Genomic DNA, 18,021 nt, shown 5'->3' on the forward strand with positions numbered 1-18,021 from the left:
AAAATGAACTTTAACAGTGTTTCTGAGTTAGTCCCAGACTCAGCACCATTGTTGACTTGTATTGTAAAACTAATAAAGAAGATGTGGTCAGGGTCACAAACAGAATGTATATTCTAAAAAGGAGATGGTAAAAGGAGGATGATCTTGTCGTTAAGATGCTGCTCTGAGATTTTGGTAATCTGGGTTCAGTTCCCAAGCTCTGTTGCAGACTTTCTGTGAAAGTTGGGTTGGTCACTAAGGCTATGTCTACACTGCACACCATGAGTTCCAGAGAGCAGGGTACAGTAACTCCTCACTTAACGTCATCCCGCTTAACGTTGTTACATCGCTGATCTATTAGAAAATGTGCTCGTTTAAAGTTGCGCAATGCTCCCTCATAACATTGTTTGTTCGCCGCCTGCTTTGTCCACTGCTTGCAGGAAGAGCAGCCTGTTGGAGCTAGCTGGTAGGGGCTTGGAACCAGGGTGGGCTGGCAGCCCCCCATAAGCTCCCCCAAGTTCCCTGTGCGGCAACCGCCCAGCAGGCTATCAATTGCTGGGCAGTTCTGGTGTCCCTCCCCCCATGCCGTGTGCTGCTCCTGCCCTCTGCCTTGGAGCTGCTCCTGGGAGCCTCCTGCTTGCTGTGCAGGGGACGTGGGGGGGAGGAAGGTGCTGATGTCAGGGTGTCCCCCTCTCCCCGTTCCTGTACCCCATCTCCACAGAGCGGCGAGGGGGACACAACAGGACTCAGGACGGAGGGAGCTTGCTGGCAGCAGTTGCTGTCTCAACTTGCTGATCTACTTAAAATGGCAGTGTACTTGGGGGGAGGGGTCACGTCTTAGAGGGAAATGCGTGTCTCTATCTCTCTCTCTCTCATACACACACACACACACGGTGTGTGTGTGTCTGTGTCTCACACACACACATGCACCACCCAGCACTTTGGAAAGTGGAGGGATTGATGTGCTCCAGTTGGATAGCGTGAGTTCATCATCACGTTCAGTTTCCGCAGGGAATGTTTGCGGCCACTGCCATGCATCTATTGTGTTTCCTCCCTCCATTTGTGCTGCCTTGTAGAGTGTGAGGCTATATTAACAACGTATTAACCCTTAAGGGCTCATCCGAGTGCTAAGTATCAGGGGGTAGCAGTGTTAGTCTGTATCCACAAAAATGCATCTGAAGAAGTGAGGTTTTTTACCCACAAAAGCTTATGCCCAAATAAATCTGTTAGTCTTTATGGTGCAACTGGACTCCTTGTTGTTATGATCTGAGTGCTAGTTCAACATTTAGAGCAAGGCATTCCCTGGGAAATATCCCACCCTCTTTCACCTTCTCACTTCACACCTCAACCAAGCTTCACAATCATCACTGCTGTGTACACTATTAAATTGTTTGTTTAAAACTTATACTGTGTGTGTGTGTGTGTGTGTGTGTGTGTGTCTGTCGCCGGAAAAAAATTTCCCTGGGACCTAACCCCTGATTTACATTAATTCTTATGGGGAAATTGGATTCGCTTAACATCGTTTTGCTTAAAGTAGCATTTTTCAAGAACATAACTACAATGTTAAGTGAGGAGTTACTGTATTTGTAGCTACACACCAGAATGAAAAGCAAGTTTCATCCACACTGTGGCTTGTAGCTACACAAGTTAGTGACGGTCTCTATGGCAATAGCGAGGTAGCAGGGGAAGGGGCTGGCAGCTCCCTGAAGCAGAGAAAGGCTCTGGCAGCAGGGAGCTGTCAGAACCTTTCTCCAACACAAAAAGAGAGACTCTGGCAGTGGGGAAAGGCTCCCACAGTGGGGAAGAAGCAGGATACTACACTGCTAAAAATAGCAGGGTACACAGGAGAGGCACTACTTGAGAGCATAGAGAACCATGTAGGGTACATACCCTAAGGGTTCTGATGTGTCTTTACTAACATAAGCAGTGCCTCACTGTCTATGTTGCTATTTACAAACATTCTAGAGGGACATGCAGTGTATGTATTCTACACATTGCTGTAAGGAGTGTGCAGTATAGACATACCCTTAATGTTTCTTTCCTCAGTTCTGATCTTTGTAATGGCAAGGGAAACAATACTTTCTTTCTAAATAGACAAGACAAAGGGTGAACTATAGTCTCTTAAAATGTGTATGTACAGCACCAAGCACAATAAGACCCTGCTCTCATTTGGGACATCTAGGTACTACTGTAATACAAATAATAAATATTCAAATAAAACCATGCAGTAGGTTCTCTTACTGCAATAATGGTAAAAGCTGCTCAGTTAAGTCCTATTTTTGTTGTTGAGTCACAATAGTACAGATGTAGAATATAAATGTAGGCTACAGAGCATGATATTGCTTATTTGTATGGGGGGGGGGGGAGGGGAGAGGAATAGATGGTTGTTTTGTTAATTTGGCATTATTAGTTTAGTTTACCTGTTTGCATAAATATATATACTACTTTAAAAAAAGGTTGGTTTGTAGGTTTTTCCATAGCTGCAGACAACCTAACACAACACTTTTAAAGCTCCATCAGTTAGATTACTGAAATGTAAGTTTCGTATGGTCATGTAAATAAGAAAAAGAAACTCTTAAAATAAACACTTTAATTCAACACATACTGGTAAGGCCATCAGAAAGGTACCAGTAGAGAATACCACCAAATACAGGGTCACTCCAAACCCTGCTAGAATGAGAATGTACAAGCCCACATACCCCTTTATTCATTATTCCACAGTGTCTTCCTGCAAAAAATAATTATAACATAACACTAATAATAATTAATAATAATAATTAATGGAGATATCCTATCTCCTAGAAATAGAAGGGACCTTGAAAGGTCATTGAGTCCAGCCCCCTGCCTTCACTAGCAGGACCAAGTACTGATTTTGCCCCAGATCCCAAAGTGGTCCCCTCAAGGACTGAACTCACAACCCTGGGTTTAGCAGGCCAATGCTCAAACCACTGAGCTATCCCTCCCCCCACACTGGGGGGGAGGGAAGTGGTGTTACTCTCCCAAGCTCCTCCACCCAGGACAAAATGAAGCATCACATGCAGTAGACTATGCTCAATTCATAACAGGATTATCCCTCTTCTTTCTGGCATATCCTTTGATAATCTATGTAATAGTTAAAGCTGATGTGGATAGTGTCATTATGCTTCAGAGTTAACTGTCAATTTAAATAATCAATGGAAGTTTACACCTCAGCTACTTTTTCAAGCTGCCTGAACACTCAAAAAGACACTATCATACTGGTTATACTGTGTTCACATTGTATAGCTTTTCTTCACATCTATGAAGGCTAGAGATGTAATAAAAAAATGAAAGCAGATTCTGGAGTACAAAGTGTAGAAATCAGGAAAGAGTACTAGCTCAACAAGCCATTGAGAGTCAGCTCAATTCAAATAAAATGGATAAAAAAGATAAATAAAATGAATAGATATCACCTCACGCTAACTACAGATTATATGAACACTAGCAGAGGGTAATATTGCTTGCTCTCTACTTCTTTTCTCTTGGGTGTATTAAATTACTACAGTTAGCTGTGTTTTACCACCTGCACTCCTTTTATTCTAGCACAAACTAGAACTCAAAATTTCACAGTTTTAGGAAAAAACAAAAAACCACCAAAACAGCTTCTAATCTAGAACATCATAAAGCACAATACATCATAAACATAAACTTACTCAAGTAAGTTATAATAACTAATAATCCAATACATTAATTGAATCTTATTAATGGGATATTACCTTATCAATGGCTGGTGTAGAGCAACCAAAGAAGCATGGACTGTAACAGATATGACAGAGAGGTGGAAGTAATCAAACATAACATTGACGTAGTGATGAAGGCCCTGGTGTAAGCTAAAGTGCAACTTTAAAGTTCGGCTACTAATTAGTTGCAGTGTGCTCAGATCATCTGGCCTTGAAAAAAAAAAAGTGTAATTACTGGAACAATGTTTTAAGTCATCCAATAATAAAATCCCCAATACAAGAAACAGCAAGCCATTATTTAAACGACACAAGGCCACAGCCATATTGGTCTTCAATAACTTTAATATATTAAATATAGTATTGTTTTATACCATATCATTTATAAATATAATTACATCTCTAAAAGGGAACAGCAGGATGAATAGGTAAACAACAAGAAATCTCTCCTAAACACAGTAATTAAAGTCTGCAAGCTGTCTCAAGAGATTAACCAGATTTTCTTGCCCATACAAATAAACTTCTAATATATGAATAGCTGATTTAAAATAAATTAAGCATTCTAGATTTTAAAAATGTTTGAGCAATATTTTGTATGCAAGATGTTATAATTTTAATCTCTCCATTTAAAAAAAGCAGTTAACAGGCATTTCACTTATTTAATAAAATATATATTATTTTTAAACTTACGAATAATCTGTGTCTGTGAAGTATAGATCTAAGGATAGCAGGAAATTCATTTCATTAAGGGATTCTTCAATCTGAAAAGGAGTTAAAAACATGACAATTATGTTCAGTATTTTGCAAATTATGCCTAAAGGATCTGAAGTATCTGAATAGTTAAATATACTTGAATGGCAGATTACCTTCCGTTCATCTAAGAGCATTTTAATTTTGAAGATCATAACATCATTCACAGAAACCTCCTCATTTTTGTAAAGAATTTGAAATGTTTTACTGCAAATTACATTGTCATGGACTGAAGCTGGAAAGGCAAGATCAGCACCTGAAAATCAAGCAGACATTGAAGTTTTAAAAGACTACAGTGAAGATAATGAAAATATTCTTTTGCTCTACTTTGAAACCTATGATTATTTTACAGCATCCAAATGTGTGCTAGACACCTTACAGCAGCCAAGGTCCTAATCTCGAAGAATTTCTATCAAATTTCAGATATGATGCAATGAAGTGAGCCAATAAAACCAGAGAGAGGGGACACTGCAGGAAGAATAGGGGGTTACAGCAATCAGATTACAGAGTTACTGAGCAAAGGTGTAACCCAGTGCAGTCAGATTTTTTTTTAATTAAAATTATATTATATAATGTAATATACAAGTGTATTTGTTGATTCACTTCTTGTGGCACTGGCTTAGAAGTGATTCTTCGGGAGTGATTTAAAATGAGAAGAGGGTAGTTAAATGTTTGCTAAACCTGTAATATATTACTTCCTCTTTGTTCCCTTATAAGATCCAACAGTCTCATGCTTTTTTTTCTCATTGGAAATCATAAACAAACAGTACAGTTAAATTCTTCAATCATATACAAATATGTACTACTGATCAAAAATGTGGTGGATTGAGGACACTAAACTATTTTTGCCTAATTAATAAACCAAATAAAGTAGTGATATGTAATGATGGGAAGCACACTGAGATTGCCTGAATCTTCAAAGCAATGATATTTAGCACTTTTCATCTCCATATTGTTTTACAAACTTTAAGTAATCAGTCCTCTCAGCATCCTGTGAGACAGTTACGTATTACCCACATTTTAGAGTTGGCAAAATTCAGGCAGAGAGGTTAACTGACTTGACCAAAGCCACCGAGTGAATCAGTGGATGATCTGGAATTAGAAAGTAGGTGTTCTTGGCTTCCAATTATGTGCACTTTACTGTGACTACATTACATCGCATCCAAGTCTTATATTTGTTCAATATGGCACATTTACTTTAAGGACAGGATGGACTGAAAAAAATGCGTGAACAGAAATATGGCAAGAATGGTTAGAGAAGTGGAGAGACTGACTTGAAAGGAAAGATTTAAAAAGTTGGGTAAGTAATGAATAGTCTACAAATATTTGAAGGATGTGACCAGAATGTAGAGGATTCATCCAGCAAACAGAAGGGATTTAGCTAGGAATAAATGAGATACAATTTAAAAAGCAAATATTTACTGATAGTGAAATGCATTAGCCTATTGAATAATGACCAAGGAAATACACTGAAACTAGAGTAGGCAAAATAAGAGTAAATGCACTGCTATGCAATAAGGAACAATCCTCAATGGGCAGACGGGGCTATATCCTAATAGATGTTTTCCACTTCTAGAGTCTGTGAGTGTGGCAGACAATGCCCTTCTATAACCCTGATAACATTTTAGTTTTGCCTTTTGCAATCTATCAGGAACTAATATAAGTATTAGTTCATTGAAGTGTTTATATCTACACATTCAAGTTACATTTATGATTACTATGAGCTCTATCCAACTCAAATTCAAGTTCTCTGTCTCCTGCCCTGCAAGCTCTCTGCATTCTTCTTGGATTAAACAGCTATACAAGCTGCATCCTATCAATCCCAAGGGATAGTCACCATTGATAATGACTTCAAAATGAGTCACATTTTCAGCTTTACACAGGTGCCCAAATCTTGTCCCTTTTATAGACTGCACCAATCCAGAATGGTATAGGAGAATGATGCTGAGGATGCACTGAGCTTACATGAGTTTGGTGGTGAGAAAGAATAGATTCTTTCAAGGCAGATCAACAGTCAGCAAAGAAGAATCTTTAAAGTCCACACACGGACAAACACAATGTAGTACCATGAGCACTCCCTCATGGCGCGAAGTCACTCTCCAGCACCTTGGGTTGCCAACTGTCTAATCGCACAAACCCAAACACCCTTTCCCAGCCCCCTTCCCCACCCCCTCCCCCAAGGCCATGCCCCTGCCCTGCCCCTTCTCCGAGGCCTCGCCCCCGTTCACTCCAGCCCCCCACCCCTCGGTCGTCGCTCTCCTCCACCCTCACTCACTTTCACTGGTGGTGAGGTAGGGAGTTGAGGTGTAGGAGGGGGTACGGGCTCTGGGCTGGGGCCGAGGGGTGCGGAGTGTGGGAGAGGGATGAGCCTGGGGCAGGGGGTTGGGGTGCAGGAGAGGGTGCAGGCTCTGGGAGAGAGTTTGGGTGCAGGAGGGGGCTCAGGGCTGGGGCAGAGGGTTGGGGTGCGGGAGAGGGTTCAGGGTGCAGGCTCCAGCCGGGAGGTGCTTACCTGGGGCGGCTCCTGGAAGTGGCAGCATGTCCAGCAGCAGCTCCTAGGCTCAGGGATGTCCAGGCAGCTGTGCATGTTGCCCTCACCCGCAGGCGCTGGCCCCGCAGCTCCCAGCCAATGGGAGCTACGGAGTCAGTGCTGGGAGTGGAGGCAGCGTGAAGAGACCCCCCTGGGCCTGCCTGTGCCAAAGGGCAGCAGAGACATGCTGGCCACTTCCGGGAACCGCAAGGAGTCAGGGCAGGTAGGGAGCCTGCCTTAGCCCTGCTATGCTGCCGGACTTTTAGCCGCCTAAAACCACCCGGATTGGCTTCAGTAGCCTCCGGGAGATCGAGCCCAGCCCCAGCCATGCCAGCCAGATCGACCCTAGCCCCAGCCGTGCCAGTCAGCCCTTTGATCAGTTAACCACTTAAAATATTTTTAATCATTTAAATGGTTAACTTTTTAAACGATATTTACATCCCTACTTCCCAGTATCTCTTGACTGGAGTTTGTCCTTCTCCAGAGGCCTTTTCAGACAGGCTATTCCAGTCTAGCCCTGCAACTTGGGCAGGGTCTCTCATAGGCTTCCCTGCCTGGAGAGCTTTCTCCTGAACTTCCACAGATTACTGTCAGGTTTCCAGCCTTTGGCAGTTTCAGTTACTCTTTCAACCACACTCCCTTGCAGCTTCCTGCTACCTTTTCTATTGGAATCCCCTGATTCCACTTACAGGAGGCTCATCTTGTAACCAGGGCTGGCTTAGCCCCAGGATCTCCAGCCCACCCACAAACCATTCTGTTACAAACACATATTCCTGTGAAGAGTCCTTTTGAGCTGATTCCTCAAGCCCAGTTATCAAGTAGGGGCCTATGAAAGCATCGTCTACTGCATCATCCTCCCTCACATTTACATGATTGGGACAGTTCTCTCTCCTCATTCCTCCCCGTTAATAAATAAATAAATAATAAAAATCAAACTCAAAGAGCAGTGATTGTGAGTGAGACCCGTTACCTATGTATGGAACCCAATGTGACAGAGGACTCGACAGACTTGACCCAAGTCTTGGCAGCATTGGCAGAGAAAGAAATTACTCCTTTGATACCCAGGCAGATACTTTTTTTTTTTAAATAACTACAGACTCTTCAGACTAGTCTCTCAACAACCTTCGATACACTCCAGGGAGTTAATTCCTGTGGGTTATGCAGTTTCAGGGTGGGGGAGACTGAAAGATCAAGCTAGGGAATCACTGAACAAAATCAGTGGAGAATTCATTCATTCATTCTTGTACAAACATGGAAGCAGCCAGACCATCCCTAATCTGATTAATCTTTTCCTCAAAATAACAAGCAATTTCCACACAACAGGAAGGACTCAGAGCAGCTACTGAACTAAAACTGTCCAGATTTATTAGACTGGGATAGTAGGCACTAATAATGTTAGAACAATTCCCAGGGGCATATGACTGTATCCCTTTCCTTACATCCTTTATATAACAACTGGTCTTAGATTGTAAACTCTAAAAAAAAAAGGAACCGTGTATTTCCACAGTACATTGCACAATGAGACTCAAGCTTGATTGAGGTCTTTGGGCATTTTTTTAATATTATGTCTACAAAATATATATTAAAAGAACGTTAAAGTTGCAAAATCAGAAATTATTAGGAAATACCAGAATTATGGTTGCCTATTGCAAACTTAATTCGTCCCCATTGAGCCATTATGGACTAGGCTTGTTGGAATTTGATTTTTATTTTCTTTGAATTTCGTTTGATAATATCTGTTTATTTTTAATTTTTTTAAATTAATCAATTTAAATTTTCACAGTTGCAGGAAATTATGGTTGTGTCAGACAATAATTACTTAATGAAGGCTCTTTAGACTTTAGACGTTAAGATTCAAAAAGTTAAAACTTTATAAACATTAAAAAACAAACGATTGTCAACATCATATGTCAAAATATACAAAGTAAATAGCCTTAAATCAAACTCTAAGAAGTTTTCAAGTAGGTTTTTCATACTTTGCCTTGCTGTAAATTTTGATCATTATTGATGGAATTAATGGGTGTGGGTGGTGAAACTGATATTAAGCTACATTTACCAGTAAAAAACTAATCCCTCCAAGCCTAGTTATGACACAGTCTTTACTTACACATACATTACTTTCACAAGACCCCCTGCCCTATTCAATGAATGGGTAGTTATTCAGCTTTTCTTTTTATCCTCCTCATTCAATGTGCAGCCCCAAACCTTCTTGGCTGGGAACACTATCCACACCATCCACTAGATACAAAATTGCTAATATAGTATCTATTTTTAAGAAAGGGGAAAAAAGCGATCTGGGAAACTACAGGCTCATTAGTTTGATCTCAATTATATGCAAGGTCTTCAAACAAAGTTTGAAAGAGAAAGTAGTTACGGAAATAGAGGTTGACGGTAATTCAAATAAAATACAACACAGTTTTACAAAAGGTAGATTATACGAGACCAACCGGATCTCTTTCTTTAAGAAGATAACTGATTTTTTAGACAAAGGAAATAGAGTAGATCTAATCTACCTGGATTTTAGTAAGGCACTGATACAGCACCGCATGGGAAATTAGTTAAATTGGAGAGGATGCAGATTAATACAGTGTGAGAATTGAAAAGTGTACGAGGAAATGGTTAAAGGGGAGACTACAATGGGTCATACTGAAAGGTGAAATATCAGGCTGGAGGGAAGTTACTAGTGGGCTTTCTCAGGGATCAGTCTCGGGACCAATCTTATTTAGCATTTTCATTCATGACCCTGGCACAAAAAGAAGGAGTCTGCTAATAAAATCTGCAGATGACACAAAGTTAGGAGTTCTTGACAATACAGAAAACCGGAACATCATACAAGAAGATCTGGAGGACCTTGAAAACTGGAGCAATAGAAATGGGATGAAATTTAATAGTGCAAAGTCATGCACTTAGGGATTAATAACAAACATTTTTGCTATAAGCTGGGGACATATCAGTTGGAAGCTACAGAAGAGGAGAAAGACCTGGCTGTATTGGTTAATCACAGGATAACTATGAGCTGCCAATGTGATGGGGCCACGAAAAAGGTTAATGTGATCCTAGGATGCATTAGGCGAGGTATTTCCAGTAGAGATAGGGAAGTGTTATTGCCATTATACAAGGTACTTGTGAAATCCCATCTGGAATACTGTGTGCAATTCTGGTCTCCCATGTTTAAAAAAGATGAATTCAAACTGGGACAGATGCAGAGAAAGGCTACTAGAACGATCAGAGGAATGGAAAACCTACCTTAGGAGAGGAGACTTAAGGAGCTTGGCTTGTTTAGCCTAACCAAAAGAAGGCTGAGAGGAGATATGATTACTCTCTATAAACACATCAGAGGAATAAATACCAGGGAGGGAGAGGAGTTATTTAAGTTAAGCGCCAATGTTGACACAAGAACAAACAGGCCATCAACAAGTTTAGGCTTGAAATTAGATGAAGGTTTCTAACTATCAGAGGAGAGAAGTTCTGGAATAGCCTTCCAAGGGGAGAAGTGGGGGCAAAAAACCTAACTGGCTTCAAGACTGAGCGTGATAAATTTATGGAGTGCATGGTATGATGAGATGCCTACAATGGCATGCAGCTTATCTATGACTGCTAGTAGCAAAAAAAACCAATGTTCGGAGATGGGGCACTAGATGGGGAAGTCTCTGAGTTACTACAGAGAATTCTTTTCCAGTTGTCTGGCTACTGGGTCTTGCTCACATGCTCAGGTTCCAACTGATAGCCATATTTGGGGTTGGGTAGGAATTTTCCCCCAGGTCAGATTGACAGAGACCCTGGGTTTTTTTTGCCTTCCTCTGCAGCACGGGTCACTTACAGGTTTAAACTAGAGTAAATGGTGGATTCTCTGTAACTTGTAACTCTTAAATCATTATATGAGAACTTCAGTGACACAGCCAGAAGTTCTGTGTCTATTATAGGAGGGGTGGGTGAGGTTTTGCGGCCTGCAATATGCAGAAGGTCAGGCTAGATGATCACAATTGCCCCTTCTGGCCTTAGAGCCTGGGGCTCAAAAACAGCTTCACTGTTGTAGTTCAAACTTTCAACAACAACAGCATCAAAATTTCAGTCTGAGGCAGATATCCTACATGGAAAATATCTGCTCAAACAGTTAAAATTTGACCAAGTTATAAGCAACTGAAAAGGGGGTCTTAAAATGGGAAGTATTAAGCAAACTTATGTTAGGAATTCAACATGGCACACATTAAATGGATTGCTAACTGATAGGTCTCTAAATCTAATTGTAGATGGGGCATCATCAATAAACAGCTGTGTTTCTAAGTGGGGTTCTAAGGGTTGTGTTCTTGGTACTACACTATTTAACATTTTTATCAATAATCTGGAAGAAAATATAAAGTTTGCACATGACACAAAGATTGGGGGAATGGCAAATAATGAAGAGAACAAGTCACTGATACAGAGTGATCTGGATCGCTATGTAAGACGGGCACAAGCAAACAATATGCATTTCAATACAGCCAAATAGAAGGTCAGACATTTAGGAACAAAGAACATAGGATACAGTTACAGTATAGGGGAGTCTACCCTGGGAAGCAGCAACTCTTGGGGTTATGAGGATAATCAATAGAACATGAGCTCCCAGCGCGATGCTGTGGCCAAAAAGCCTAATGCAATCCTTGAATGTACAAGGGAAGCTCGAGTAGGAATAGGGAGATTCCTCTCTAGTAGTACCTCTGTCTTCAGCACTAGTGTAATTGCTACTGGAATATTGTGTCCAAAATTCATGAAGGATGGTGATAAATTGGAGACGGTTCAGAGAAGAGCCATGAGAATGATTAAAAGATTAGAGAACCTGCCTTACAGTGAAAGACTCAGAGAGCTCAATCTATTTAGCTCAACAAAGAGACTTTTATACTCTTGTGATCAAATCACCCCATAAGAATCTATTTTCGGAATAGAAATTTGATATAAGAGGGATTTTCATTGTAGCAGAGAAAGGTATAATGCGATCCAATGGTTTGAAGTTGAAGTTAAACAAATTCAGGTAGAAATAAGGTGTAAATTTTTAACAGTGGGAGTAATTAATCATTGGAAAAATTTACCAACGGTTGTGGTGGATTCTTCATCAGCAGAAATTTTTTAATCAAGATTCGATATTTTTTCTAAAAGATATGTTCTAGTTAAACCAAAGCTACTGAACTTAAAGCAGGAATTAATTGAAGAAAATCCTCAGGCTTGTTTTATGCAGGAGGTCAAACTAGATGATCACAATAATCCCCTGAGTTTAAAATCTATGAATAGTGCCCCTTTATAATTATAAGCAGGAGAGGTAACACCACCTAGTAGGGTTGCCTCATACTTCCTATTGCAAAACCTATTTACAATTGCTTATAACTTCGCCCAACTTTAACCATTTGGGCTGAAATTTTACATGCTGATTGTCAGCCTCAGGCTGACCTGTTTTGGGAAATTTCAGCAATAATGGTTCACCTATTTGCAAGAATGAGGTTAAAGAAAATACATTGTTTTGCCCATATTAAATTCAGGCAACCTTTTCTGAGAGAAGATTCAGCACCCACATGATGATCTGAAATTTGGCCAGGTTCAGTTGGGGAGGGGAAGCTTTTTTGTGTGAGAGTGTATGTGTGTATGTCAGCGATGTGCCTTTTGCCATTCCTATGGAAATCCACCCAGATTTGGCCAAGTGTGTGGAAAAACTGCAGTTTGTACATGCTCAGTAGAGAGTAGCTAGAGCTTCAAAACAAACTTCCCTGAAGAGTCCATCAGCCCAGGGCTGAGCCAGCCCTTCTCTGAAACCGCAGCTATAGGCGACAGGCTGGGCTGGATCAGAGCACCAGAACTGAAAGCAGGAAGCCTGTCTCCCTTAAGCTCTCAGTGATCCCTTGCTTACACCCAAGCAAGCATGGAGGAGGACTGCTACCTGATTCAGCTGACAAGAGCTGGACTGGGGGTGTGGGGTGAGGAGGAGAAAGGTATTAGATTGGGTCAGGGAGCCTGGGGTTGGGTGGGTGGAGAGACTGGGACTAAAAGCTCTTGGGGAGGGAGTGGGAAACTGGCACTGGGAGCTAGGTTGGGGAGAAGACTGGAACTGGCTGGACAAAGAGGCTGGGACTGGGAGTAGGGTTGCAGGGGAGGAAGGCTGGGACTTGTTTTGCAAGGAGACTGGGCAACACAGATTGGACAAGGAGATGGAGGAGGGGAGACAGACTGACTGGAAAAAGAGACTGGGATTGGGTGTGGGGAGGGAGACTTTAGGAAACAGTTATTTAGATGGTATCGTTAAAAGCTATGTCAGTAGGGCTACCCTGATTCTCCTTCCCCACTTCAGAGCTATGTTGTACTCTTGACTTTCAAGGTTTACACCAGGGGCAATAAATTCTTTTTCATCAGAATAATATAATATATATAGCATTATATAAAGGCAATGATAATTATTCAAACAAATGGACTAAAATTCTAATCCCATAAGTATATCAGAACATTTTCCCTTTCATGTGTGGGTCCACTTAAGGCTACTAGTTACTTTTAATAAAGTCATGGTGATTGAGGTCTCTCAATGAGTCTACATTAAATTTGCTCACTTTAAAAGCAAAAAGATGTCTTTCTACTTGGCAACCCTGCAAACTCAACACAAAATCTGAAAGTCAAGCTGTTTTATTTGTTTCTCCCGTATCATTTCCAATAATAGAGTGTACAGTCAGCTTCAATGAATAGTTCTGTGAAGATGAACAAGGCAGATGATTTACATAGGTCAGCACAAAAAGAGACTTTTTATTCTCAGTTACTATTACAGATTTTTTTTTAAATTATGAAATGAGGAATGTGAAGCATTGCTGGTGTTTAGCTTATAATAATTATAGCAAGTCAGACTCTGCACCTAAAAATCCTGGAGGTGTCCTCTTAATTAATGTAGTCAAACTAGACTACATTCACTATAAAAATTCCTGTACTTACCTGTCACAGGTAACAAGCTGGCTTCTAATCTGTGCGGAACTCTTGGAGGAATTTTCATAGATGCACGAATCTGGTAAAAACTAAAGAAAGAGACCAAAAAATCATTTGCAAACTATGAAATAAACAGTCACTCTCATATATTTACCAATATACAGACACACAAAAATTCTAATACAAAATACATATTTTCCTTTCATGACCTTCTTTAAGTTTCACACTTTTAAAAGTGGTGAGGAGGGAGGAGAGAGAGAGAGAGAGAATTTCAAACCTTAAAATGTGAGGTTACAATTGTAACTTTCTTTTATTATCCACATGATTACCTATCATTAACTATAAAGATAGGTAGAAAACTCAAATACATTCTGAAGCCTAAATTATACAATTCATTTCCATCTTTATTTCATCTTCTGGTTCTCTCTTCCCTATTTTATTAGTCCCTCCATCCCGTTCTAGTTCCTTATTGATACTGATTTGGTTTTGGGTCAAAATAGCTCAAGAAAATGTATCTTCAATATTGCTTTTAATCTACTGAACTCCTACTGATCACATCATCATGACATAAGAATCTAAAAGTATACTACATGATCTTTGTTCTGTCTATTCCCAGTTTTCATCATCATGGAAAGACTAGCCTGAAAGGTTTTACATTTAAACCAGCTCATTATCAGATTATAATCTCTTTAGGACAAGGACTGTGTCTACCTCTATTTTTATATAGCTCTTAACTTGGGAATTGCCACACTGCATTCAACCTAGTACTCTGTCTAGTCTAGTATCCCATCTCTAGGACGAGGTGCTTCTCAGGAAGGTGCAAGAAGCTCTACAGGGGACAATTAAGGAATAACATGCCCATAGCAGAAGCTTCTTCATAGAATCTCAGAGGCACAAAAATTGGTCCTTTCTAATTAAAAACAAATCTCATTTAATTCTCATCTAACATAATGGAGAATTTCTGATCATCCATATCAATGTCTAATCCTTTTTTTGAATCCCACTAAGATCAGTCTCACTAACATTTTGTGGGAATGAGTTCCACAAGTTAACCATTCATTGTGTAAAGAATTTATCTGTATCATTTTTAAGTTAGCTTCCTTTCAATTTCACAGACTGTCCCCACATTCTCATATTATGATAAAGGATAATTAGCAGTGAATGATTTATCATTTATATTCCATTCATTATTGTATGCATCAGTCATATTCCTTTATTCATCTCTTCTCTAAATGAAGCAGTCACAATCATGTCAATCTCCTGTGACTCATTTAAGTCACCCATCCTCCTCTATTTCTACTACATCTCTTCTGAAATACTGTGACCAAAACTGAACACAACAAGGCTCCAGTTACAGACACAGCCTCTCAATGCTACCGTAACATAAGAAAGAAGTAGGCAACTAAAATCAATTCTAAATTTTAACCCTGACACAAAAATAAGTTAAAAGAAAACTTCAGTTTGGCCAAAACTGTGTGACAAAAATAGTGAGATATTGGAAGACATTGTTAATAACTAAATGTTGATAATGTGTTCAATACTTGTACAAGAGATAAAAGGAAGAACATCTCTACCCTGAAGAATTTACACGATCTAGAATATCACCATTTTAAAATGTGATAAAACAGCACCCATATTACATTTACAAGCTTTGTGATTTTTCAAAAACCTGCAATGAAGCTGTAGAAAAAATAGGTATAAAAATAAAATACTCAAAGAAATGACTCATCACCTGTCAAGCATGAGTTAAGAATGATAATTTTTCATTAACTACATAAAAAATACATATAAAATATTTAAATTAGATATCCAACATCTTGTTCTATTACTGTAAGGAACTGAGGAGATTATTTAACTAAAGGAGAACTCTTCACAACAGAAATCCAATTGGGACGCATTGTAATACAGGAACTTATTTCTCATCACTGGATCAGCTATGACTTTGCAATAGGTAATACTGATTTCAGTTAAACCAAGTAGAGGTGGCATACTATTGTGAACTCTATGATGGCCTCATCAAAGGCCATTATCTTAAACATACAATATAGTCAAATGTATGTAATAATTTCTGGATCCAAATATAGCATTTTTCTAATTACCACCTAGATCTTGACATGTTATTCTAAATATTACTTTGGAATTTGCTCCACTCCTTGGTCCAAAATAACTAGACTATGAAGGTGATCAGGAACAGTCAACATGGATTCATCAAGGGCAAGTCATGCCTGACCAACTTGATTGCCTTCTATGATGAGATAATTGGCTCTGTGGACATGGGGAAAACCAGTGGATGTGATATATCTTGACTTTAGCAAAACTTTTGATACGGTCTCCCACAGTATTCTTGCCAGCAAATTAAAGTAGTATGAATTGGATGAATGGACTATAAGGTGGACAGAAAGCTGGCTAGATTGTCGGGCTCAAAGAGTAGTGTTCAATAGCTCGATGTCTAGTTGGCAGCCAGTATCACATGGAGTGCCCCAAGGGTCGGTTTTGTTCCAACATCTTTATTAATGATCTGGATGATGGGATGAATTGCACCCTCAGCAAGTTCGCAGATGACACTAAGCTGGGGGGAAGAGGTAGATACGCTGGAGGGTAGGGATAGGGTCCAGAGTGACCTAGACAAATTGGAGGATTGGGCCAAAAGAAATCTGATCAAGTTCAACAAAGACAAGTGCAGAGTCCTGCACTTAGGAAAGAAGAATCCCATGCACCGCTACAAGCTGGGGACCGACTGGCTAAGCAGAAGTTCAGCAGAAAAGGACCTGGGGATTACAGTGGACGAGAAGCTGGATATGAGTCAGCAGAATGCCCTTGTTGCCAAGAAGGCCAACGGCATATTGGGCTGTATTAGTGGGAGCATTGCCAGCAGATCGAGGGAAGTGATTATTCCCCTCTATTCGGCAGTGGTGAGGCCACACCTGGATATTGTGTCCAGTTTTGGTCCCACCGCTACAGAAGGGATGGGACAAACTGGAGAGAGTCCAGCGGAGGGCAACAAAAATGATTAGGGGGCTGGGGCACATGACTTATGAGGAGAGGCTGAGGGAACTGGGCTTATTTAGTCTGCATAAGACAAGTGTGAGGGTGGATTTGATAGCAGCCTTCAACTACCTGAAGGGGGGTTCCAAAGAGGATGGAGCTAGGCTGTTCTCAGTGGTGGCAGATGACAGAACAAGAAGCAATGGTCTCAAGTTGCAGTGGGGGAGGTTTAGGTTGGATATTAGGAAACATTATTTCACTAGGAGGGTGGTGAAGCACTGGAATGGGTTACCTGGGAGGTGGTGGAATCTCCAACCTTAGAGGTTTTTAAGGCCCAGCTTGACAAAGCCCTGGCTGGGATGATTTAATTGGTGCTGGTCCTGCTTTGAGCAGGGGGTTGGACTAGATGACCTCCTGAGGTCTCTTCCAACCCTAATATTCTATGATTCTAGGGGAAAGCATCTCCTTACCCCATTTAAAACTGGGGGGAATTAGAAAGGTAGGAAATTGCTGACGGTGACACTGATACAAACTTTTAACTTCCCTGTCTCACCTTTGGTGGGTTATAGGAAATTGTACTGCTGCACTGAAGGTATTATTTGTGATATATCTATCAATTATGTCAAAAGCACCTAGAGTATATGCCCTTCTTAGCATTTGTTTAAGTCTACTATTTATTTAATTCTAAAACAGCTGCTCTCAAACTGTGGTTCAACACAACTGGTAGTTTTCAAACTCTTGCTGGTAGTCCACCTCAGATTTTCAGCAGAGTAGTGCACTGTTTAAGAAATTTAGGTTTTTGAAGTAGCATGAAAAATGTGTGTACTCTATAGAATAAATATTTAGTTTTACGGTTTGGAAAGATGTCAGCCACCTTACTCAGAGTTCATCCCATTTGAATCTTTACCTAGAAAACTGATTCTCTAACACACACTGAGAATCATGTGCGCAGATCCTTGCATCTGCACAGTTTTCAATGCAGGTTCAGGACCATAGGTCGCAGTTCAGCAAAGCACTTTAAGAACATACTTAACTTTAAGAACTTTGCTGCATAGGGATGGTTTGCTGAATTGAAACCTTAATTAGTCCCTTTGGCCAGAGGCAAGCAAAAAGCAGAAAGAGTACTGAAAAGAAAACGGAATTTGGAAAAGGTAT

The 18,021-nt window shown here is 40.3% G+C and overlaps 1 protein-coding gene across 7 annotated transcripts in view; it reads right to left on the reverse strand.

The window, feature by feature from the left end:
* The window catches only part of FAM135A (family with sequence similarity 135 member A), a 157,111-nt gene that overhangs the window by 85,618 nt on the left and 53,472 nt on the right, over positions 1–18,021 (reverse strand). For all 7 annotated transcript variants that reach the window (XM_054022143.1, XM_054022148.1, XM_054022145.1 and 4 more), the window contains 4 exons: positions 13,891–13,970; positions 4,541–4,680; positions 4,365–4,435; positions 3,714–3,887 (listed from right to left, as the gene is read on the reverse strand). In XM_054022143.1, coding sequence (XP_053878118.1) covers positions 3,714–3,887; positions 4,365–4,435; positions 4,541–4,680; positions 13,891–13,970 — 465 coding nt within the window. The remainder of the gene's footprint in view (positions 1–3,713; positions 3,888–4,364; positions 4,436–4,540; positions 4,681–13,890; positions 13,971–18,021) is intronic.

The sequence above is a fragment of the Malaclemys terrapin genome, chromosome 3, assembly GCF_027887155.1.
Source record: "Malaclemys terrapin pileata isolate rMalTer1 chromosome 3, rMalTer1.hap1, whole genome shotgun sequence".
In the NCBI taxonomy this organism is placed as follows: Eukaryota; Metazoa; Chordata; order Testudines; family Emydidae; genus Malaclemys; species Malaclemys terrapin.